At 49.7% G+C, this 26,204-nt stretch overlaps 1 protein-coding gene across 11 annotated transcripts in view; it reads right to left on the bottom strand.

Moving 5' to 3' along the window:
• Positions 1-536: 536 nt before the first annotated feature.
• Positions 537-26,204, bottom strand: part of Br (broad-complex core protein) — a 61,129-nt gene continuing 35,461 nt past the window's right edge. For 4 of the 11 annotated variants that reach the window (XM_076324585.1, XM_076324584.1, XM_076324583.1 and 1 more), the window contains exon 6: positions 24,083-24,895. In XM_076324585.1, the coding sequence (XP_076180700.1) occupies positions 24,180-24,895 (716 nt within the window). In that variant the 3' untranslated portion in view covers positions 24,083-24,179. Of the gene's footprint in view, positions 1,711-2,816; positions 2,978-4,432; positions 4,700-15,300; positions 16,188-20,456; positions 21,505-24,082; positions 24,896-26,204 lie in introns of those variants that run through there. The other 7 variants (XM_076324592.1, XM_076324594.1, XM_076324589.1 and 4 more) reach the window with 5 other exon arrangements.

The following is a 26,204-nucleotide window of genomic DNA, read 5'->3' as shown; positions in this document are numbered from 1 at the left end:
TCATTTTCTTTGTCACCGCACTGCCAAACCGTCCTGCGCTACTCGACCTGCCTCGCTAATTCGATACACATCGATCCCCATCCCTCCCGGCCCACGTTCTCTCTTTCTCTCTCTTTCTCTCTCTTTCTCTCTCTTTCTCTCTCTTTCTCTCTCTTTCTCTCCCGTTTTCCAAAATTTGAGCACATATTCGTAGACATTGTAATTGAATTTTTTCACTTAGGCCTAAGATCCTCGCGATCCACGATCGGCCGTCGCGCGGAACCGAACCGCGCACGGGACGCTCTGGTTGCGCCGCGCGGTGAATTCCAGCGACGGGAGTCGCGACGCGCGTACACGCGTACACGCACAGGATATTACGATCGTTCCCGATACGGTTTCACGATTGCATGCTTCCCTTCTCCGTAGCTGTATTTTTTCGCTCCGCTCCTCGTACTCTCGCGTCCCGCGTCGACGTCGTCGCGTGGCCCCCGAAGCCCCCGACGCCCCCGACGTCCCGACGCCCCCGACGTCCCCGACGTCCCCGACGTCCCCGACGCCCCCGAACGATCGAGAACCGATGCGCGGAATCGTTCGCGCGAAGCTCAAGATCAAGCGAAGAGACGCGTTTTACGATCGCTCCGAACGAAGAAAGATTGCGTCGACGATCCACTCCGGATGGAAGGGGAGATGAAAAATAAGAAAGAAGGAAAAGAATCGGAACGCGTCCGCGACGAGAGATGATCCTCCGTCCGTTGTCTCGCGCGAACGCGATACCGATCGGGAGGTATCCGGAGAACGCGTCGTCGCAACGCCAACCGACGCGTCGTGGTCCCCGTCGACCAGTCCCGTTTGTTTTTTTTTTTTTTTTTTTTTTCATTTTTCTTTTATTACGTAGAATGTCTTAAAGCAACAGTCGCATTTCGAGACCTCGTTGAATCGGGGCCGAGAATCTCGGACGCAATGGAATGTATTCTCGGCTCGCGGTCGCGCGTGCCCCCGACGGGTAGAGGGAGGCAAAGGTGGGGGGCAAAGCTCGAACGAACCGGTCGAAATTATCACGAATTACGGATCGCGTCTCGGTCGATTCTCTCTTCTTTCATCTTTGGATTCGATCGCAGTCTTGAGACGAAGGGGAGACTACGAAACGAGGAGTACGAGGCGACGGGAGCGCGCGATCCTCCGATCGGAGCGTTAACGGGGCGACGGACGCGAGACCGTTTTCACGAGGGTTGGTGGTCCCGCGCGATCGACGTCGACGTCGACGATGGGCAGCATGGAATCGGATGGAAACGTGAACGCGTCGCCGTTGATTACGACGAGAAGAACGCGGAGACCCCGGGACGGGGCGACTACTGTAAGACGGTCCCGACATTTTTCATTGCGGCTGTTGCTGCATCTGGGCCTGGTGCATGCTGCCTAGAACGTTCTTGATCGTCGTGGTCTTGAGCAACCTCTTGAGCATACCGCTCGAGCCGCGATGCTGGAGGCTCTTGTGCGTGGTCAGCGAGTTCTTGGTGCGATACCTGCGGTTGCAGAACTCGCAAACGTAGAGGGTGTCCGATTGCTCGTGCTTGTCCTGGAAATGACGCTTCAGGGAGTAGTAGCATGAGAAGTTGCGACGGCAGTACGGGCATTCCTGAGGCTCGTTTATGCCGCCGGCCGTTGGCGGCGGCATCCGGTACATGGCAGAGGGAGGCGTCGACGGTGCTGGATGCATCCCGTTGCCCGTACCTGAAAACCGTTCGTCTTTCGTCAGATATTCATGCCACGTGGCGTTCGTCGATCGTTTACCGCGAGAACAGTCCCGCGGTTTCCACCGAGCCGGGGTTACTCCCGCGGACCAACGCCGAACGGTTCCCGTCGCCGCGCGACACTGTTCTCGCGGATCGTGAAATAGTTGCGAATCGTTTCCACGCGAGCACGATCTTTCTCGAACGTCCGAGAGTAGAAATTACAGAGGATCGGGGAGAGAACGAATTCCGCGAACCGGTCGCGGATTACGCGTCTAGGGGGAACCGTTCGGTAAACCCAACCGGAACGTTTCTCGGAGAGACGAGAGCGTCCGCCGCAGTCCCGGATCGGTGACACAGTGCCTGGAAGCTCGAACGTTCGACGCCTCGGTCGGGGTATCTCGAAAGGGTTCTCCGAGACGAGCCTCCGCTCGAACGCGGCGAACCCTCGAGGCCGTCGTGGAATCGATCGAGGAACGGCACAGCTCGGAGAGATCCGAACGAACGATCCGGCTCGTCGGATCGAACAACGCCTCCAATTCGAAACGAGACACCGGAGAGGTACCGTTGAGATCGACCGAGCGGTGATTAGTCGAGCGGACGCGAAGAGGACCAAAACCACCATGCCGGACGCGATTTCGTGAAACGCGACACTTTTCACCCGGTTGCGAAACGCGAACCCCGGAAAATTAGAAAAGAAACATTTTGTACGCGACGCGCTTCGACGGTGCAAACCTGAACGTAATCGTGCACGAAACGAGCCCGCTATCGCGCGTTTCGTTTTCAACGGAAATGTCGTGTGCGTGCAAGTGATCGCGGTACGGTCATGCTCGCGCGTATCGTTACTCACCGGTTACGGAAAAATAGAGAAAATCGAAAAATCGGAAAATCGGATCGATGCGCGAACGAAATTAACGCATCGACGAAACCGAAACGGAGATCGAAACCGAACGATGCAAAGACGCGTACGTGCGTGCGAGCGTGCCTGCGTGCCTGCGTGCCTGCGTGCCTGCGTGCCTGCGTGCCTGCGTGCCTACGCGCCTGCGTGCCTGCGCGACGAACGCGACGGCCGCTCTCGACGACGACATGCAGCGACGCGGACGTGTTTCTCGGTGATCGAACGAGAGAGAGAATAAAAGAAAAAAAGATAACAAGACGGACGAAAAGTAATCGTTCGACGATCATCGAACCGATCAACGATTTACCTCGACGATCGATCCGCCGCTCTCGAAGCCGGCATTCCGTGTTAGGCGGCGAGTATCGAGAAGCTGCAAAACGAGCATCAAACGACGATACACAACAGCATGCACACAACATCGAACATCGAAAAGCCACGACAAGAAATAATCAATTAATTTGAATAAAAAAAGAATTGTAATAATAAGAATAATAATAAGAATAAAAGGAGAAAAATGGAAGGAACGGGCAAGCAAAATTGTATCTAAAGAAAAACTGATGTAAGAAAAACAACGCACGTACACGTAAACAGGGTGATTGCCACAAAACGTATACAGAAAAAAAAAAAAAGAAAAAAAATTGCTCGGAGGAGGTGGGGCGGGGGTGTTAGTGGGAAGAACCTGAAGCGTAACTGTATATACCCTGTTCGGTCGTTCGACGAGACAAAACTTTCGGCGTCTGGTCGAAAATACGTGTAAGTCCCATCGATCGGTCGATTCAACGATCTCTTCCGATCTCGGATCGGCTCTCGGCCTCTCGCGTGAACCGGCGCCTCCGCGGTGAAGGACGACCCCGACGCGTCGATTCGGAGTCACCGACAGGGGGTATTATAACGGAGCTGCGAATACCGGAAGAATTCGATCGGCGACCGTACGGTACCGAAGAGAACGAAGGACGTCTGGAGGAGAGGAAAAGAAAAGCTGTTCCGCGCGGGAGGAGGACGGAGGAATGAACTCGATGCTGGGACGAAAGCTCGAACCGTAGGAAGAAGACGCAAAAAAATGAAGAAGAAGAAGAAACAGAAGAACAAGAAGAAGTAGCAGTAGTAGTAGTAGTAGTAGTAGTAGTAGTAGTAGTAGTAGCAGTAAAAGTAGTAGTAGTAGTAGTAGTAGTAGTAGTAGTAGTAGTAGTAGTAGTAGTAGTAGTAGTAGTAGTAGTAATAGTAGTACTAGCGGTAGAAGTAGAAGTAGTAGTAGTAGTAGTAATAGTAGTACCAGTGGTAGTAGTAATAGTAGTAATAATAGTAGTAATAAAAGTAAAAGTAGTAGTAGTGGTGGTAGTAGCAGTAGTAGTGTAGTAGAAGAAGAAGTAGAAGAAGAACAAGAAGAACAAGAAGAACAAGAAGAACAAGAAGAAGAAGAAGAAGAAGAAGAAGAAGAAGAAGAAGAAGAAGAAGAAGAAAAATAAGGGTCGATACACGTGGGAGTTCGGACCGGTTTCTCTGGCATGCACTCTCTGCGAAGGGAGGGGTCAGGGGAGAGTACCGGAAAAAGGAAGAGGGAACAAACTGTCGACGAGGAGCCGAGGTCGTTGGGAACCAACGATTATGCGATTGTGACCTACGCGAGCGTACCAACGAGACGAGTGGGTTACACGCGGTCGAATTAAAGGGGACAAAAGTAAGCGGTGCGGATACGTGGGCGTAGGGCGAAAGGGGGGTTCGAGGGGGGCTGGGTGTTAAGATGGATCGATCGAGAAGATAGAAAACGCGTGGAAAGCACACTTTGGGAAAGTGTGTGGCGTTGACAGGTACGTGTGTCCCCTACCTTATCTAAACCTTCAAAAGAACTTAATGTCAATGTCGCCGGGTCTGCTCTTATGATAGGTATATATATGGGTCATCAGGGAGTTACGCGAGCAGTACACCCGCTCGCAGATGACGCATCTGTACTCCTCCTGTCGCTCGGCGTGTTTGTCGGCAACGTGGCGTTTCAGGGACGCTTTGCTGCATAGCACCTTGTTGCACAGCTGGCAGGTGAACAGCTTCTTCGCTGACTGGGTGTTCAGAGAGTTCAAGGTCATAGAGGTGAGCACTGAAACACAACAATGCACCTCATGCAGCTGCAACCCCCACACTTATACCCTATACCGTATCAAAGGGTGTGACGCAAGCGATAAATTCTTTCTCTGTGTTCACGATTCTCTGGCTTTCTCGATTGTCTTGTTCCCTATTAGTGTTGTTTTTTTTTTTAAATTTCTGATTCTTTTTTCCGTAATACACTCCATCTCTCTCTCTCTCTCTCTCTCTCTCTCTCTCTCTCTCTCTCTCTCTCTCCCTCGCCCTCTCTCTCCCTCCCACCCTCTCTCTCTCTTTGCTCGTGCTCGTATCTAAATTCTCCGTAAAGTCGCGACAGATCTGAGACGGGGGGTGGGTCAGGGTACGTGTGTCACGGAAAGAGGAGGTCGGTTCGAAGGAGTGGAGCGGTTTTCGAAACCTTCCCTGGCTACTACGCGCAGTCGGAGGGGGATTAAAAAAGTTTAAACGGTGAATTTCTATCGTTCGGCGGAGAGAAGCACGCGACGCAAACCCCGTCCATGGGGCGGGAACGATTCTCGATTCCTTTCTTCCGAGGTCTGTTCGCGAGGACCATTCCCCTCCCCGGTTCGGTTCTCTCTCGCGACGGTCCGTTATTGTCGCGTCCATTGAAATTATTCACGGAGCACCAGCGACGGGGGGCAGCGACCGATGTCGCTCGTTTTCGCGGCGTTGAAAACGCGGCGGGAAGCTTTCAAGAGATCGCATCGACGTCTCGCGGATGTGTCCGACGCGCGATCGCGGAAGCGGATGTGCGTCTTACAACCCCATCCGGGCCACCCCTGTTGAATGTTCCGTGGAAGCGACTGGAAACCCGCTCCTCGACACCGCGGCGAGCGATTCTTTGAAACCCGGTCGCGGGGAGTTGAACGCGGTCCGCGATCACGAGAAAGGAACGAGCGAAATCAAAAAAGAAAGAATAATAAAAAAAAGAAGAAGGAAAGGAACGAACCAGCAGCGGGGCGCATTCGATACGCGCGGCGAACGTGCTCGAGACCGTTTCCGGACGAACAAAGAACACAGGGGTGTAACGCCAGGGGAGGCTCGTGGAAACTCTTCCCGACGACATTTCGAAACGCCTGGTCGCCTTTCGGGGGAGCGAAGTAAGAACTTTCAATGCCGGTCTTTTCTTCCTCGGACCGCGGAACCAAAGGGCAGCTCGAAGGGGTTAAGACGTATATACCGCGCACGGTGGCCGGGGAACGCGATAGAATGACTCCGTGCGTTGCTGATCACGTGGACTGTGTGTTTGAGCGCGCGAGCGCGCGAGCGCGCGCCTCTATGCATTCACGACGTATGCAATCGAGACGAAGAGATAGAGAACGAACGAACGAGCGAGCGAGCGAGCGAGCGAGCGAGCGAGCAAGCGGGACACGGAGAAGAAAAAATAGAGAGAGAGAGAGAGAGAGAGAGAGAGAGAGAGAGAGAGAAAGGGAAAGAACCAAGGGCCGCGGATTTGAAGAACGAAACGAAGCATGGACACGGAAACGTCGTCAATAAGGAGGCGCGCGCGGTTCATTTGTAATGGCCGCGTGCTCGTTAATTAAAAAAAAGATCCGGTCAGACATTGCCGTCGCTAAAGCCTCCCGCTATGCTACCTCTACGCGCGCGGACGTGTATACGTGTTCGTGTACGCTCTACGGCCGTGCGCGTCCGCCCGCGTGTGTATGTTTCTATAATGGCGTATCTGCCCTTTTCCTTCGCCCTTTAGCCATCGAACGCGTACGAGACGGGGCCCGCAACCCCTTCGTTCGAAACGCCTTTCGGGTGAAAAAAGCTTTTTATCCAATTTCTCGAGCTGCCTCGTGTCTCGTTAAACTTCGGGGTGGGCGCGAAAGAAACTGTGAAAACAGCCACCTCGCTGATGAGGTCGGTCGTTGGAGGATTTCGATGGAATATCGTGAATTATTTGTATATACACGCGTACACAGAAACACGCGCGCACATATTTGCACGTACACACTCGCGCACAAGACGCTCGGTACTCCGAGCAACGGAAGGAAACGGGAATAATGGGAGACGGTTTGAACATGGATAAACAGACCGGGGTTGCACAAAAATTCTGCGTGTTCGTTTTACCGACGATAAACATTTCCCGGTCGTTCGACGTGCACACGTACACCCCTCGCACGCGGTTAGGCGTCGCGAGCGCGTAATCCGCGCACAAGGCCTAACGAACGCGGGGATGTCGAAAGAAAAGAAAAAATAAATAATTAATTGGGAAAAAATATTGAAAAAATGTATGTATATACATATACATATATATGTATTCGTATTTCGTATATATGTACATATATATGAAAAAAAAAAAAAAAAAGAGAACTGTATATATACGAGACGAGAAATAAAGGAGACGACGAGAAGGAAACACTGAGCATTCTGGGTGACACTTAAAGCATGCAATTCGAAGTAAACGTAATAGTAATGCGTGAGCCTGGCGAGCGGCGTGGCGGCTTAATCTGTTCTCCCTTTTTGTTCGCGTAACCGCGAAACGGCCCTCGTTTGCTCTCACGGTCGATATATCTTGTTCTCGTACCCGATCGAGAACGCGTGGTCCTTTGGCTCCACCAGCGCCCGATATCGTCACGGCGGCGCCGCGCCGTATCGAGATCGTTTTTCCTGTTTGCTTTAATGTTTTTTTTTTTTTTTAAGATTTTTTTTCCGTTTTCTCGTTCGCATCGCTCGTTGTCTCTCCGCCGGTGTTGTTTCGCGAGGAACAACAAAGGCACGCGCTTCGCGTGCACCTGTTCCTCCTTCCTCCGAGAGAGAAGAACCCCATTCGTGACCCTCGTGTGCCCGTTCTCTCCTTGGTTGTGAATCGTTCTTACTTCGTACTCCGCGCGACCACGCGCGTGTACGACGACGTCTTCCGATTTCTCCGCGTCGAAGGAGGCCGTTTTACGACCGGTTCCACCGTGTAGTAGAGCCACCGACGGTGTACAATGCGAACGTACACGAACACGTCGAACAATGGCGCGTCGTTACGTCCGCCCGCGCGGAGGCGATCGTTACCCGATTTATTGAATGATCGCCCCTGTCCGCGGACGATGGAATTTCGAGCCGTGTCCGTTTTCCATTCGACGACACGAGCCGTCCGTGTTCGTGTCACGTTCTGTGTGCCCGCGCCTGTCTATACTGTGCGACTGGCTCTATGCGTGTGTATGGCCGCGGGTGTGTGCGTGTCGACGCGTAACTTACCTTCTGGCTGAAAGAAAGAAGCGTGGCGCGAACGTGTTCACGGCTACCGTTCGAAACGTTCGGGGTTCGCACACGCTGTCGAAGGGTGGGGAAAACGAATACCTAAGGTACATAAACGCCGTTCCATCGTTTTCTTTACAAGGATGTGATAGGTGACTAAAAATAAAGAAATGAAAAAAAAAACGAAGAAATACAAGCGAGTTATTAAACCAAATAGTACATTTCATGTTATATGTATATATGTATATACGTATATACGTATATATGTATATATGTATATATGTGTATATATATATATATATATATATATATATATATATATAGATACACGTATATTTATATATGTATGTATGTGTATATACATATATACACATATATATATATACATATATATATATATACATACATATATATATATATATATATGTATATATATATATATATACATACATATATATATATATATATATATATATATATATATGTGTGTGTATATATGTATATATTATATATGTATATACATATACATATACATATATATATATATATATACATAAAAAAGGTGAAAATATATTAAGATGCATTTGACATTGCTTAAAAATAAAAATAATAATAATAACTATAATCATAATAATAATAATATAATAATAATAATAATATTAATAATAGTCGTCAATAAATATATATTATAACCAGAACACCTTGGCAGATAACAAATAATAAGTAAGCACGGTAACGCTCGACATACTCGCTTAGAAGATGATACACGATTTTGTACCCGAAACGGAGTCGTTACCGGAAAGAATTCAGACTTTTTGTTTTTTTTTTCCATGTTTCCCGGACGTTTCGAGATGTTTCGAGCCGATGGCACCGGTTTTTTTCTCTGTTTATTTCTCCATACAATTTTACATATCTGACGAATTTCGAATAAGCTCGTTTTCTTTTATCTATCGGTGCTTTTCGCTGCTTTCTTAGCTCTCCTCCTCGTTCTCACACTCTCTCCCCCTTCCTCTCCACGCTAACTCGGAAATACAAAATAATTCTATGCAACGGTATATCGCGATATATTTTGCTTTCGCACAGGTATTGTTATCGTCGATGGTATGTCTGCTCAGTATCCGTGGGTGATCGCTAATTTAACTCTGTATCGTAGGGTAATTAAACGGAATTACGGCTTACTTTATTATTTAAGACAACTGTTATACGAAACAGTTGCTCGCTTTCACGTCTGTACTCGTAAATAGTAGCTGCTTGCGGTTAAGAACAGTAAACAAATAGAAAAAAGGAAAACTAACTCAGAGGAATATAGAACAACGTATGATCCTATCGTCTCTATTTTGCGTAAGTCTACGGATTAATGATTACGCGAAACAAACAAAAAAAAAAAAAAAAAAAAAAGAAAATGCGAAGAACCTAGGACTTGCGTGTCCGCGCGTGAGTGTGTGTGTGGTGGCGCGTGCCTGCGCGTACGCGCGAGCGCGCGTATGTAACTATGTGTACAGATGTGCCTCTTACCCTTGACCGTAAAATTAAACAGTGGTTAAAACTGTGTCTGTGCGCTAAAAAAGCCTATCGTGTAAACGAAAGAAAAAAAAAAAAGAAACGTAAAAACAAAAACGAGAAGCGAACGAAGGAAACGTGGATATGTCAGATAGTACAAAAACGACAAATAAACGTGTGTCGTATCAACGAATGAATCTCACTGCGTTTAAGCCGATCCTACCTTGAAACACAATGCGTTCGTCGCAATATTTTTTCATCTGGCTTTCTTGTTTTCAATCTCAGTTGATTCGAACTCCTGCGGTGCCCTGCCGAATCTAATCGCGTTTTCGCATGCTTTCCTCTACCCGTGTTAACTTAGAAATTAGATACTTTTAATTAACATCGTTTGGTAACATCAGTCAAGAAACGTTTAAACATCAGTCCAATGTAGATGTCGACTAATTCGAACGATTAAAAAGGAAAAAAAAGAATAGATAAATCAGTCCAATTCAGTCTGACAACCAAATCGTGTCGCGGATGGCGGCGGCTAACTATAATTGCAATCAGGTACGCGTCTCGAGTCTTTTATCCCCGGTGTCGTTTGCTCTCCTCCCCCTCCCCTACCCCCACTCTCCCATCGAACCTTTCAATATTCTCGCTTCGCCCAGTAAACGCTTCGCTCTCGTCCCCTCTGCCCCTCTTCGACGAGAAAGGGGGAACACGCGACCAACCGCGACACGTTCAATTCAACAATTCAGTCTTTCAATGTTCGAAAGCGATTTCGAACGGATTTCTTTTGCACTGGCCAATCGTAAATTAGTAAGGAAGCACCTTCGCTCTCCTTGTCTTTGCGCGCGAATTTCGCAAGGCCAACTACAGAGCGCGAATTCCGAGAACGGCTTTACTAATATCCGACGTATCGATTTATATTCAACGAGCCGTCGATATAATTATAAATTATCTTTAAGAAAAAAAAGGAACCGCAGTTTCACACGGTTTCGCAATTTCATAAATGCGTTAACGTAGAACGAAATTAATACGAAAAAAAGATTAAAAAAAAAGATTAATAATAAACGAACGACAAAATAAAATGAAAAAAAAAAAACAGATAAAAGAAGATACTCGAATAAATCTCTACTAATATATAATTTGCAGTTAAATATTCATTCGATTTATATTAATTTCATTAATAATTTATTATTCTCATAATATAGCGCCGACCGCGGATCGGAGGGCGAATATATATTCCGCAATTAATATTTGGCCATTTTTACAGTAGTCACAAATCAATTTCTTTGAATAAATCTACTAGTTTAAATATTATCAATATCAGTTCTTTCTCCAGTCCTGACTACTATAAAATTGTGTTCGTTATTCTCTCTTTCTCTCTCTCTCTCTCTCTCTCTCTCTCTCTCTCTCTCTCTCTCTCTCTCTTTCTCTCTCTCTCTCTTTCTCTCTCTTTTCTCTCTCTCTCTCTCTCTCTCTCTCTCACTCTCCCTTTCTCTCTCTTTCGTAATTTAAAGCTTCGTTCTTCTTCGTTTCGTGTTTCCAACCGAACAAAGAATCACCACACTCTTTCCCGACATCGTTCCTTTTACCCCCACTCATTTATTTATTTGCATAATAATGTTCGGCGTCGGGCGTACTTTCGAGCGCTAAATAAAATCTGCTAAACGATCTCCCGTTCTCGATCGAAATGTCACGCGGCGGGGTGAAAAATTTCTTCTCGTTTCGAGATTTCGAAAGAAGGAGACAACGATCGATTTTCAGATCGCGGGAACACTTCCGTTCGAAACTACGAGCGACGCGGATCACTTAAAACAGAATATAACCTAATTTAAATTATCATAGCCTATCTAACGATGCACAAGTGTGTCTTCGTGTTCGACTCGCTCCGTGTTCCTCGATAAATATCATATCGAGCTGTTTCTCGTGTCAGTCCTGTGTGTCGCGAAATGCTGGCGTGTACGTATGCCTGGCTGAGTTCACCGTTTGTACAACGATGCACAGTGGGTGCTATCCGGTACGCTGTAAAATATATATCGTATGTGTCGTCTATGTGTGCTCTGCGAATTACTTTGCGATCAATCTTCTACGAATGTCGACGCACGACGGGACCTAGTCTGTCTATATGTTTATCGTTCGGGGACCTTCGAAGCCTTCCTGACGCGCGACGAAACGTTTCAGACATCGTGTACCGAAGAGGCACGCGCGTTCTTTTTGTTTTTCCATTTTTTCTCTCACTCTCATCGTCATTTTTTTTTATTTTTTCGTTCGTTTGCTCCATTATTTTCTTTCTTCTTCTCCGTTTCTTTTCCTTGCGCGAAGGAAAAACAGTTAACCGGAGACGATACATATTTTCCGCAACGCGGAAAGAACAAGCGTCAACCGAACGGACCGAAAAAAGAGGTCGGGAGACGATCGACGATCGAAAACCGTCCGACGATCTCGCGATCATCAGGAAGTCCTCGCGTGGTTGCTTATCAAAGTTCTACTAAAATATAGGTATATGCTATGTAGTCGGTTATATGTATATATGGCTATTATCGTTTAGTATATAAGTAATCTGTCAGTGTTAGTGGACCGTGTTTCCTTTTTTCCTAACGCCCCTTTCCCCTTTTCGAACCCGCCTGAAACCCGAAGGCGTTTAAATTCGCGACGCGGTTTCCATCGCGTCGCGTTGAAAAAACGTTCGCCGTGAAACGCATATCGTCACCCCGACCCTTCCCTACCCTACCTGCGCTAATTCACCCCCTCCCCCCCCCCCCCCCCCACCCCCACCCCACCCAACTTCAATTTCCTTCCCGTGCGCGTCACGCGTGTTGCGATAACGAGATGAGAGAAAAGGTAAAAAAGACTAAAAAAAAAGAAGGAAAAAGAAAACGAAACAAAGATAGAGAAGAAAGGGAAAATGAAAATTCGAAAGTGCAAGTAGGAAAGTAAAGACTGACGTAGGTCGGGTCGGGTGTACGCGCGGAAAGGCGGCAAAGAATGGAGGTGTACGCAAATGAACGCGCCAAGGCTGAATCGAGTCGAGGGTGAAACGCGCCTTCCTTTTCTGTTTTTCTCGCGCTATTGACCGCGCGTTGCTCGAGTATTCTAACGGTCGGACTTTCGACAACGACGCAACGAAACACGTACGATCGGTGGTTGCGCTTCCAGCGGAACGGCGGGATGACGCGCGATCTCGCGGCGAGAAGAAACGAACGAAAATTGTAAAAAAATATATGTATATTCGTGGAAAAGAATAAAGAAGAAACACGAACGAACAAACTGTATCGCGCACAGCGACGATGAGTGAGTCTAACGAACGCGCACGATGCGAAAGGAAATAAACGTTCGATGTACCAACCGACGCGACGACGAGACGACGAGACGACGAGACGACGAGACGACGAGACGGCGATAGCAAATGGAGATGCAACCGCGGGGCGGTTTCGCGTTAACCCCGTCGCGAAGAACCGACATCGAGAACGCGTTCGCGAACGTCGAATCGATTTTCCCCTCGAACCTCGTGGAACGAAGAGCTTTGTTCTCGCGCGAGTGTAAAATTTGCGAACGATTCGAGCGTTGCGAACGCATTCGCGAAAGCTTCTCTCTCGACGGGGTGGACGAAAACGTCCCGTGCGGGTGATTCGTATGTAATAATAATAATAATAATAATAATAGTAGAAAGAATAATAATAATAAGATAAGGTACTTTACGTAAAGCCCGGTATATACCATTAAAATGAATATGTGTCTGTGTGCAAGGTACCCCGCTAAAGCATTTAATATGGAATGAATATATTAAGATAAAATATATATGTATATATTATATTATATTATATCAATGTATGTCCTTTCCCGCGATCCGTCGCGAAACGACAACAACGTCGGTGGAGGAGGGTGGAATACCCACGAGTATTGCCACCTCCACTTCCCCCGGTTACCCTGACTGTTAGCGTAACATTTTTGTAATTTTTGTAATTTTTGTATTTACTTTTTACAACCGCGGTGTGGGTCCACCGTGTATCGTTGTCGAGCCGCGACGAACGAGGTTCTCTATTTTTTCCTTCATCCGCGCGTACTTTTCAGCCCCCTCTCTGTTGGTTTGGTTACTTCTCGTTTGCCCGGTTGTCCCCCTGTCCCCCGTGTCCCCGATCCTATGCCCCCTCGAACATCGAAACAATTAAAAATTCTCGAGTCTTTCTGGTTAATCAATATTTCGTTTTACAGTCTTTTCGAAACGTTTCGGACGTTTCCGCCTAAAGTTAGTTGGACGATGGTGTCTTCGACACCTGGAAGTATTCGTTTCCTTTCATTTCCTTTCTTTCGTCGATAATACGTAAAATCTAACTACCGTGTATAGCCTGCGGTTTATAGAGCCGTGTGACCTATATATCGATACGCGGCGGTCGTACCGGCGCGTCTCGAGGGCGAGTTTCTCGTTTCTTTATTTACTTTTCTTCTTTCGCTCTTCTTCTTCTTCTTCTTCTTCTTCTTCTTCTTCTTCTTCTTCTTCTTCTTCTTCTTCTTCTTCTTCTTCTTCTTCTTCTTCTTCTTCTTCTTGTTCTCCTCCTCCTTTTTCTTCTTGTTCTCACTTGTACTCTCGCGCAAGAAGAATCGGCTCGTCGGGAATTGGACGATTACGCGCGAGACGCGCCGACGATCGAGCACGCTTCCGCGGGTCTCGTCGATCACCGTCAACGTGCACGCCCCCCGACGAAACGCGACCCGAATTTCCCACCGAGAACATCCCGAAAAGATCGCCGCGCCGAACGAGCCCCTATTCAGCGCGCGCTTGCGTTTGCGCTTGCGCGGGAGCGTTTCTTCGGTTATCGGTCCTCGAGAAGTACACAGTCCCCTGTCCGTAAGTATCGTGGAAAGATCGAGAGAATAACGGTATAAAAGTAGACGAAAATAACTATACACAGCTTACCCTAAATATATCCGTCTTACCGCGCTCGTTTTCCAAAAATTTCCCCGTACCCGACCCTCCCCCCTCCCCCCCCCCTGAACACCGCAAAATAGAAATCGTAAAGAACATCGAAGAGACCGTAGCGGTTACGGGTCGCCCGTCGTACAGGGTTTCGTCGTCGGCGGGATACGTTGAGGGTGATTGCGAATCGATGGAAACCGAACGTTCGTGACGTCGAAACAACGAGCAGGCCTCGGCTGCGGACGGTACACGTCCAGGAAGATCGGTTTCCCCGTGGACACCTCCTCCGGACGAAGGAGGAGATAAAGTGGATCGTTCTCGCCCGAAAAAGTACACACAACCCCCTCTCTCCCTGAACCCGTTTCCTTTCCGGGAGAAATCGCCGCTCGCGCGATTCGTGATAATCTCATTTTGTATCGCTTAGTTCTAACAAAATCGATAACATTAGTCCGGCTGTAAAGACCGAGGCCTAATATTCCCGAGGTTTATTATATTTTTTTTTTCATTTTTCCAATTTTTTTCTTTTCCGTTAAACCCGGTGCGAGAATCTCGGTATACGGGATGCAACGCGCGATAATGGCGGTTAACAACGTCGTGGGTCTTTCGACGTTGAAAATATTTATATATATATATATATATATATATGTGTGTATATCGGAACGGAGCCCCTCGTCTCGAGAGAATCGTGCACGCCGCTCGGCCGCCGCGTTCTAGAATAAAATCACCACGTGTTGTCCGTCATCCCTCGTCTGGAAGCACTGATTTTCGTTTTCTCTTATAGTCCTCCACTTCGATTTCCAGGATGCTTCTCTTCCTTTTCGCTACGGACCGTCCGTTCGTCTCGCTCGCTCTCCCTCGTCGACGGATAAGGATCTCCTCGTCGCGAACAGCGCGCAACACGAGATTGTTCCCGCGAACACTTTTCATCGTCTACGTCGACCAACCCCCACCCCCCACCCCCTCCCTCCCTCCCTCCCTTACGAACCCTTCCGCTTCGACTCTCAGCGACTCGGAATAAAAACTATCGACGCGAGAATCCTCGTTACTGCAACTGGTCCCATGGTATTCGCAAAACGTCAACAGAGTAATCGTCGTAACGACGTAACGAACACGCGCGCGTGCGTCTCGCCCGCTGTCGCGACGCAACCGATTATAATAACTAACAATTAACAACAATTCCGTATCGGCGCCGGCTCGCGACGACGAGAGACACCCGTGTCGCGGCGATCGTCCCGCGACGATCGACGCCGGTGCCTACCGTCGCTCGTCGAAACGACGAAATAAGAGGGACAATAACAAATTGGGAACCGGCGCGTTCTCGCGCGCGACGGCGGCGTCGTGGACGCGACGATCGATCGAAAGAAAACGAGAAAAGAACACAGCGCGATCCGTTCCCTTCTAGCGGCCATGATGTCGACGAAGTTGGTCGTTCTCGTCCCTCCGGAGCCCGTTCGTCGTCCATTGCCACCGCTTTTCCTATTTTTCTTTCCTTTCTCCTTTTTCTCCCGTTTATTCTTTCTTTCTTTCTTCCCGTGTTTTTCTTTCACTCTTGTCTACTAAGCTCGTTTCACAGTGTTCCTCGGCACGGTGCGAGCGCAACGAGACGATAACCGGCTCTATTTCTGTCTACGATGGTAGATGCTCTTGTGATTGTTCAGACTGTTCAGCGTCCTGAACACCTTGTGGCAGAGCGCACAGACCGCGCTGTTCAGGGGCTGGAAGTGCTGCTGCTCTTTGTGCCGTTTGAGGGTGAGCTTCGTGGAAAGGGTTTTACCGCAAACGTCGCAGGTATAGCACACGCCCGGGGGTAGCAGGCTGCCGTGCAACGGGTGCGACAATCTCATCGCGAGGATCGCGGACGGTGGACCTACCGTACCGCCACCGACTGAATTTGTTCAGTTTTATTTAATCGTGATTTTTTTCGTCAATTTTTTCATTCCCCGGAAAGCGAAAGGAGACACCGACGACGATCGTTATCGTTGCACGATCGCGACGCGAATCGCGAAACGCGGCCGCGGATCGCGGGGCGTGGGTAACGCGAGCACGTTCCAAACGTACACGCCGAGATTAATGGTTAGATAGACGGAAACGAAAGAGAGTAAGAACAGCGACGTGAAACGTATGAGAGAATTAGGTGAGCGAGTGAGTGAGTGAGTGAGTGAGTGAGAGAATTTAAAGCAGAGAGAAATAGAGAGAGAAAGAGAGAAACAGACAACGAAAGAGCGAATATATAAAACAATGAATGAAGAATTTAGGAGATTATGTGAAAGATAGTGAGAAACAAAGAGAGAGAGAGAGAGAGAGAGAGAGAGAGAGAGAGAGAGAGAGAGAGAGAGAGAGAGAGAGACCAAGCACCAATATGTCCGTTATAAATATCGACACCCAATTAAAAAGAAAAGATATTTTCCGTTACGAACCAATATTTGTGGCGTAGGAGGAGGCACACGGAGAGCCACGTGTGTGGATGGACCCCCAGCGCAAATCCGTGTTCGTGAAGGTAGCGGGTAGGTACACACAGAACAATGACGAACCAGAGCCGAACGTATAGCCGAGCGAGCGGGACCGGGAACAAACAAGAACAAAGATACGACTGCCATTAATATCACTGGACAAGATTAGTGTACGCTGATGGTATTCTTCGATGCGCAGGGCCACGGGGTTGTTGGGCGGGGGTTTGATGTGATTGAAAGAGGGGGTTGGGGTAAATGGTCGGTAAATACGGAATTCGTTGAGCGTTCGTACGGGTTACAAGGTATGTATCGAGGAGTAAAACGGGAGGATCGACGATGTTAGGTACCAAAAAAGAGGTTTGTGTGTGCGTGTGTGCGTTTGGCGGGTATGGGTGGGGGGGGGGGGGGGGGGGTATGATAAGGAGATACATGCGTCGAGAGGCCGCCGATCGCCGCCGTATTGGCAGCTAACGTTCTCCCGGGTCGTTCACAACCCCCGTGTGGCCCGAGAACGTTGTGTGGTGCGCGGCCGCTCGAATACATATTCGTTTTTTTTTCTCTTTTTTCCTTTTTTTTTTCTTTCGGTTTCGTGTGTGTTGTTGTTTTTTTTTCTTTTCGATCCGTTCGATCGTTCCGATCGCAGAGAGAAAGGTGGCTCGGGGCTCTGGTTTGTCATTGACCATGGGTAAACGCAACGATCGGCGATCGTCGCCACCGGGAAGTCCAGAATTCACCGGGTAATCTCCGGGGCACGGTTTTATCATCGATGCACGCACGCACCCGCGCCCGCACCCGCGCCCGCGCCCGCGCCCGCGCCCGCGCCCGCGCCCGCGCCCGCGTCCGCTTGCGCGCTCGCGCGGCCCTGAGCCGTGACTGAGTCGAGGTTCCCGCTGCATTCTCCGAATTCTTCCTTCCCTGTATATTAAACGCCTCGATGCAGAACACACAATCGAGGCGAACGCGTACGAGACGCGGACGCGACAAGGTCTGGGAATGCAACGGAGACCTCGAGGCGTTATTGCGAGGAGAAAGCGAGAGGAGCGCGGTGGTTTCCCGAGCGGTGCGGTTACGTGTCGCTTTCGGTCGAACCTGACCCCAAGGGAACGGAAGCTTCCTCTCTTTCGTCGGTCCGGTACGGTGCGCCGCGAAGTAGCTTCCGTTCCGGCCGGGGCGTGGGGAAATTGAAAGAAAGAAAGAAGGAAAGAAAGAAAGGAAAAAAACGAAGAATGAAAAAATAAGTAAACAAATGAGTAAAAAAAAAAATAACGAAACAAAAAATAACGAAGAAGAGGAAGAAGAAGAAGAAGAAGAAGAAGAAGAAGAAGAAGAAGAAGAAGAAGAAGAAGAAGAAGAAGAAGAAGAAGAAGAAGAAGAAGAAGAAAAAGGAGAGACCGGCGGTGGTAGCCGCGCGCTGCGTCCTCGAGCGCGCGGATATAACGGCGCATTCTCGATGGTGTCTGGCCTGACCCTCGGGTGCTGCGAAGCGTGAACGCGCTCCCATTGACTCCGGGGATGAACACGAGACGAGGCACCTCGGGCGAATATACGTGTCACGGGGTCTGGGGCTTACGTGCTACGTGGGGGTATGTACGCGTGTATGTGGGTCGACCGGAAGCGCACGCAGGGCAACGAGGTGTAACGCGGCCAAAGAGAACAAAACGGAGCAGAAAAGAAAATACAAAACGGCCGAGGCAACCGGGAGGTTGCGTAATCAGCTCGCTCGCGAAGGTTAACGAGCGGCACACACCGACGTTGCCCGCGTGCACCTTTCTCCGATCCACGTGAAAAATAAGCGGGGCCGCTCTCTCTCAGCGTACAAAAAAAGAAAACATTTTATTCATAAATAATAATGGTAAAGTCGCGATGATAATAATAATAATAATAATAATAATAATAATAATAATAATAATAATAATAATAATAATAATAATAATTATCATCATCATCATCGTCATCATCGTCATCGTCATCATCATCATCATCATCATCATCATCATCATCATCATCATAATTATAATAATCATAATAATCGTAATAATATTAATAATAATAATAATAATATTGGTATATAATAATCGATAATAGTAAATCGTAAGGACAATCCATCCGTCGATAATTTTGAGAAACCCCGATATTAAGAATAGTAAGAAAACGAGGAAACAAGGATACGATAAGCGTATTATAGCGCGACACACGCTGTCCCCGAAAGCCCGATAATAACCAAACAAGAAGACAAAAGAATAATAAAAAGAGAAACGACGATATTAGAGACTAAAGGAACAAAAAAAAGAAACAAAAAGAAAGAAAACGTGTGTGGTATACGTATATGTGTGTAATTTTACGCTCGCGCCGATGAATTCTGATATAAAAGAAACTCTTATTTACACGAGAGTACGTACACACGGGCGTTCCGCGTCGTTTTATTCTCGTTCGAAGAAAGATTTTATTTACATTCGCCGCGCGAAAGACGAGGTCCCCTCTTCGCTCGGAATTGGGCGTTTTCTTGGTTTCCATGGGAGTGTAACGTAGGTTCGGTACGTTCGAGAATCTTCGAAGACAGCAGACGGCGGTTATCACAATGTTACATCTCGGTACAGTAATCGCAACGCGACGATCGTTCGCACGAAGGTAATTCGTACGCGTACGCTAGTCGACGACGTTCGCCCGAGACCGCGTTCGGCCGCTTCGTCGTCGAGCGGATCGCTCGACCGCCGCTCGAGAGAAAAAGAATCGAGCGGTGCGATACACGCGAACGAATTACGAACGCGCGAGCGAGTTAACTTCAAAATCGAGAAACCTCGTTTGCGTCGAACCGATCCGGATCTGTTCGCGCGGAGCGTAAACCGCTGATTCAGCGATCGGTGTCGTTCGTTCGCGTCTCGGTTCGAAATCGGCCTCGCGATCGGACGACGCGCGACGCGCGACGGGACGTCGACCTAATTGTCTTCGGGCGGCTATCGCCCGATTTTCGAAAATTTCACGCGCGCACGGAGGCAGAGGTAAAAACGAGAAACGGTATCCGATTTCCTCTCGACGGGTAACCGATCGTGGCGCGCGAGGTGGCTCGTTTTTCGACTAAGTATCTACGCGGCAGTTCCTTGATCTCGAGTTTTTGGACGGGGCACGAAACAGGGAAGGAGACACGGGAGGAGATTAGGATCCGATCCTTCGAATTGTACGCTCGGAAAACGAAGAACACTCGCGACTCGGATGCGTTAACTTTACTTGCGGTTTGTACTTGCGACTTTCTTCGTGACAGTGGGGGCAACGAACTCGTCGTTCGATAGAAAAAAAAAAAAAAACAGAAAAAAAAGAAACCATCCTGCGCGAACCAAGCGATACAAAAGTAACCGAGAACGTTTTTACGCTATTTCGCGGACAGAACGAAAACGAAGAAAGTCGTCTAAGCGAGGACTGTTTTCGGCCGCGAGTGGAGCTACCGATGCAACCGTCGCTCCACCCGACCGGATCAACTATTTACATACGATGCAACATACATATATATATATATATGAGAGTGTGCTGTGGTGTGGCGTGTCTACGTGTAGGTGTATATATATATATATGTGTGTGTGTTTTATATATATATATATATATATATATATATATATATATATATATATATATACATATATATAGATATCTCTCTTTATAACCGTAGTAGAAAAATTAAACTTTCAGCGCGATTCGTGCGCGCCCCCCACTCTGGCTTCTGTTCTGTTTTTTTTTTTTTTCGGATCGATTCCGTTTCTTTCGAAGCGGAAAATTCGTAACGGAGACTCCTTCGAAGAACTGTCTACTATCGCATAGTCCTTTCGCGCGATTCGAGTCGAAGCACGCGCATTTGCGATTTCCACCCCGAAAGTGACCAGGTCCTCGCGGAATGGTCGAACGCGATGATCGGGGTGCCGATGATGGACGAGTAACGCTGGACGAACGCGGTTGCGTACTAACCGGACCGGATCGATCGAGATCCGTGCACATTGCACCGATCGAGGCGTTCGCCAGAGCCCACGATGAATTACGAACAACGAGGATATTCAGGGAATAGCTCTGAAAGCAAAAACGAACGACGCACGCGAGTAGCACCGGCGATCGTTATCGATCCCTATCGTCTCGGATCCAACGGGAGACACCGCGCGCAAAATCGTTCCACGAAATCTGCTCGAGCGCAAAGGTCGACGATCTCGAGGGCACGAGTCGGAGGACCCTAACCCGGACCTAACCCGAACCAGGAAATCTCACGAAGATTCCCGCGATCGCTCCTCTATCCCAATCGCGACTGTTGTTGTTGTTGTGGTTGTTGATCCTGTTGTTGTTGCGATTGCTGTTGCTGTTGCTGTTGCTGTTGCGGTTGCTGCTGCTGCTGCTGCTGCTGCTGCTGTTGTTGTTGTTGTTGTTGTTGTTGTTGTTGTTGTTGTTGTTGTTGTTGTTGTTGCTGTTGCTGCTGCTGCAGTTGCTGGGAGCTTATTCTCTCCGAGTGTTCTCTCTGCTCTCTCTCCCGTTCGCGCATCTGTTCCATCTCCTTGCGCTGCTGCTCGTTCTTGCTGTGTTGCCGATGATAGATGCTCTTGTGGTTCCGGAGGCTGTTCAGGCTCGAGTAAACCCGCTTGCAGATGTTACAGATCGGTTCCTTGCTGGGCCTGGTGTGCACGTTCTGTATGTGCCGCCTCAACCGCGTTAGGGAGGTCAGGATTTTGTTGCAAGGCTCGCATCGAAACTCATCGGACGCGCCGCTGCCGGCCAACTGACCTGGCGGCAGAACCAGACACAGGGGTTACTTTTGGTTTGTTTGTGCTCGAACGTCAGGTCGGACGTGTAGGTCCGGGCACGCGTTCACGGGCGGAACGGGGAAACCCGTTCCCCGTCGCTCTAGAGTCCTCTCTCTAGTCAACGTGTATCGCGTGTCCCGTGACACGTCGTCGTTTACTGTTTTTTTTTTTTTTTTATTTTTTTTTGCTTTCACTCTCGACACCACCATCTACCACCTTTTTTTATTTATTTAGTTTTTTTTTGTTTGCCGAGAGAGAGAAACATTCGTGCGCCCTTCTCGATTAGTTTCGCGCAACGTTGCACCGTCACCCGACCAAAGCCGTGCTTAAACCGTCTTTGTCTTTTTTTTTTGCGTTACTTTCGGAACCACGTGACAGTGCTTGCGAGTGCTACACCACCGGCATTCTTCGTCGCACGCCCATTCAATATAGTTTCACGTTTATTACACGTGACAACACGACGCGCGACGTGCTTTTCGACGGAAACCTCGCCTTCCGCCAGTTCTCCTCGTATCGCGGGCCGATTGTCACCATTTAGTTCGTTCGTTCGTTCGTTCGTTCGTTCGTTCGTGCTACTTCCGGTTTCTCGAGCGAACCAACCTCGTGACGACAGGTCGCCGGATATCGTTTCGTCTCGAAAGCTCTGCAACGACTGGAACAGCGCTCGAACGAGACGAGACCGGTTTTCGTCGCGTGGAACCGACGGTACACACGGTTATTGCGTCTAATTAACCGCAATCGCGTCGCGATTCGATGACAATGGCGGGCGATCGTTTGGCAGAAGGCTGAGGCTCTTCCAGTTCGAAAGGCAAGCGTGCCGTGCCGTTATTTTTTTTTTTTTTTTTTTTTTTTTTTTTTTTATCACAATTCATCGTTGTGCTCTTTTGTTTTGTTTGATTTTTTTTGTACGGTTTAGCGCATTACGATAGTAGAGTGCAAGCAATTCCAAGATTCCAGTGAACGATCGTGAGCGATGACGTTAGTGTTTTCAGAGCACCAGAGATGGATCCAGGTCGATGCGTATTATTTACAGCGAGACAGAGCAGAGTAGATATCTTGTAGATATACGTGTGTGGATATAAATATTTATATATATGTATATATATATATATGTATATACAGGAGTGTGATACAATTGATCTAAACGGAATGATGGCGATGAAGCGGAACAGTCGTCGATTGATACGTTAACGTTTCAACGTAACGTATCGTCGTGTACTTACGTCGTTGATCGATCGCGGGAATGCGCAACTAGAGGTTTACTCGTACGGGGATCCGAGATTGTTCGCGATCGAATTTCTCCGTCAGCAACGACGCGGGTTGGTGTGTGTTTTGTCAGTGAAACAACAGTGGTCCTTCCTTCAGAATCGTCATTTTATTTTCTCATTTCGGCTCTAACGACAATCACGCTACGTGTTAGTAACAAGTTTTACGTTCGTCGCACGACGGCGCGACCACGGATTTCCTGTGCGCGCGATCCTTCGAACGGTCCTCCTCGGTAACATTTTCGGACGACGCGGCACTACCGGGTAAACGCGGTGCGTACCTCGGTACGTCGCGATTCCGACGTCGCCGAAATCGCGCGGGAAACGTGCATGAGAAAGTCGGGACGCGAGGATGCGAGGGCGCGAGGGCGCGGGGGACGGGAGCGGACGGAACGATATACGAGAAACGATACGAAGAAAAGGAGTCGCGGTCCGAATCGAAAAATTATTTTTAAAGGTTCGCGGATAGACGGGTTACGGTCCAATCGACCGATAAATAGATTCGTCCTTGGCGAGCGCGCGTTCTCTCGCTCTCTCGCTCTCTCGCTCTCTCGCTCTCTCGCTCTCTCGCGCGAAAGCGAACGGTGTCCGCGTTTCGAGCGACGCGGGAGAAGACTCCGTCGGCAAACGGAAGTTCGGCTCGATCGATGAGAACCGCTGAAGCCACCGATAGAGTCACGGACGATCGACGGAGAGAGGGAAGATCGCAAAGTCGACTTTATCCTCGGGGTGAACTACCCCCGGTCCCGGGAGGGTAGATGAGGAAGAGCACGGTCGTACCGAAGGAGCGACGGTATCGATCTCGCGGCTGGACGCGCGCTCGTCGAGGACGCTACGGTCCAGAGATGGCGGAACCGATGATTACCGAGAGCTCGAAAACGGGGCAAACGTAAACGCTCGCGCGAAACTTAAGCGCTATCGAACCTACATATACTCTCTTTGGCGTGCACAACGAGGTAACCACTTGTCGCGATCCGACGACTACGCGTCTCTCGCTCGCGTAGGAAAAAAGTTGCCGCGAGGGCGAACACCGCTCGAACGTGATCGGTGGCGGGACGCGTGTATCTATATTTACAAAGAAACGAACAAAGCTCGAACTTGTCGCGCGAACGCGTCCCGGTCGACGGATGTATTTACAAAAGAGATACCTAATAATACTTGGATCGCGCGCGCCTCTTTGCTTTCTCATGCCCGCGATCTCTGCGCCCACCCCCGTCCCCCGTCCCCCGTCCCCCGTCCCCCTCCCTCAACCCTACCCATTTCCCTTTCCCCGTGACGGTCGATGGCTCGTCCTTCTTCGCGTTCCGCGTGGTCCGCGCGATCCGCCCCCGAACTAGGGGGTCAAGACGGAACCTCCGACGCAATTCGGTCGCTGAACAACGGGGGCCGGTCAATACGTGACCTCGCACTGTTCCTCGTGCTCCTTGCGGTCCTTCCTCGCGTGGTACTGGCTCTTGTGACTGACGAGACTGTTCCTGGACTTGTAACTGCGGCCGCACTGATCGCACGAGAGCGACTGCGGCACGTAAAAATGCGTGTCCGCCAGGTGCCTCTGCAGGGACCAGGCGCGCGAGAACGTCTTCTGACAGAAGCTGCAGTAGGTAGCGCTGTTCGAGCGCTGGGAGCTCGAGTTTTTCTGTTCGTGCTCGGCCGGCAGCGAGCGTTGAGCCTCGCGCGGCTTCGACGAGATCGGCTGGAGGTTACCGTTCTGGGTGAGCCAGCGCAGATCGGCGAACGGACCGGTGGTCTCGTTCAACCCCGTCCTCGTCGTTTGCTGATGGTGTCTGGTGGCGTTCGCCGGCCGACTCTGCGGATCGCTGCCGGTCGCGAGCGGATCCGTTTGCAGATCGATCTGCTCCGAGAGGAGACAGGACTCGAGCTCGTCGATCTTCGGCGACAGAGGTTCCGACTTGAGCGCGATCTGCATCTGATCGTTAATGTCGTCTAAGAGATCGATAATGGGCAGCTCCTGGTGCTGCTGGTGGCCCTGCTGCGCCACCTCGCATTGACTAGTTCCTGTACTTTGGCTCGATTGGCCGGTTTCCCGTTGACCGTCTCCGTTGGTAGCGGACTGCCAACCCCCGTCCTCCTCGGCGACCTCCCGGTCTGCAACCAAAGAGGAGGGGGCTGAGTCCAACCGAGATTCGCGCGGATTAATTACACGGCGTCTACGAAGAAGCGTCGAGCGATTCCTCGGTCTTTCCGTTTCCGTGGTCCCGGCGCGTCGAGTAGGCTCTCGCGTGGTCACGGCGAGGGAAGGGAGGCGACCGAGGAGGCCAAGGCGTAGGCGGCGGAGGCGGCGGAGGCGGCGGAGGCGGCGGTGACGGCGGTGACGGCGGGCGGCGACGGCGACGGCGGCGACGGCGGCGGTGGTGGTGAGCGTGCGAGACAAAAGAAAAGAAGAAATCGAGAAGAAACGCGCGGGCCGCTTTCCGGCTAAACGGGCACGGGATGTTGTTAATCGTCCGCGAGTTAAAAGGAGGCGAGAGTCGCGGAGAGGAGAACGGGTCGAGACCAGCTACGAAGAAGACGGAGAGAACCTACCGAGATGGTCGAAATAACGAAGAGGAAGAGAGAGGGAGCGAGCGAGCGAGAGAGAGAGAGAGAGAGAGAGAGAGAGAGAGAGAGAGAAAGGGAGGGTCTCGAAAGGTGGAGCGGCTAGGGGAGAACCTCGGGGAAGGTAGGGCGAGTGTACATTCATCGTCTCATAAAAGCCAGTATAACGTTCGCGAGGATGAGATGTCGATACAACGAGAGAGCGGCAGTAGTAACGGGAGTATAAGAGCAAGAGCAACAGCGCGGGAACATAACGGCGATGCTTCTTCTTTGCGGGATTTTACCCAGCCGGTTACCCTGGCAACCGAACCCCCTACGACCGACGCTCCTTCCACCCGATTTTCCGTGGTGCCTTGGCTGGGAAGGGGGATATATACGTAGGATGCGTATTATTCTTAATAACCCCCGTATGCCGTTGCGCTGTATTATGACTGATGTTGACTCTAAGCGCGGAGAGCCACGGCGATCGATAGCTCGCTACCGCCACCGACTACGAAACCGAGAGAACCCGCCGTCGACCACGACCACGACCACGACCACGACCACGACCACGACCACGACCACGGGTGGGCCAAGGGGTTGCAAAGAGCCGGGCGAACCAGAGGAGGAGGACAGAGTCGAGGGATCGCCGGGGAGAGAAAAATCTAAGTAGCTTCCGGATTGGTTACGCGAGTCTTACGAACTTTTTGAAAGAGTTACGAGAACGGTGGTGGGGAACGAAGAAAACGGGGGCTCGCGAAGCAAGGAGGACGAACGGAAGAACCGCTCCTCCCTTCGGCCCTCCCAGGCTCTCTCTCCCGTACGATACGCGGTTGCGCGTTTCGCGAAATCACCGCGATTACGGGATAAGTCTTCTCGA

This window comes from Ptiloglossa arizonensis, chromosome 12 (genome assembly GCF_051014685.1).
Source record: "Ptiloglossa arizonensis isolate GNS036 chromosome 12, iyPtiAriz1_principal, whole genome shotgun sequence".
NCBI classification, from domain to species: Eukaryota; Metazoa; Arthropoda; class Insecta; order Hymenoptera; family Colletidae; genus Ptiloglossa; species Ptiloglossa arizonensis.
The sequence above is the reverse complement of the archived record's forward strand: the minus strand, read 5'-3'. Positions and strand labels throughout refer to the sequence as shown.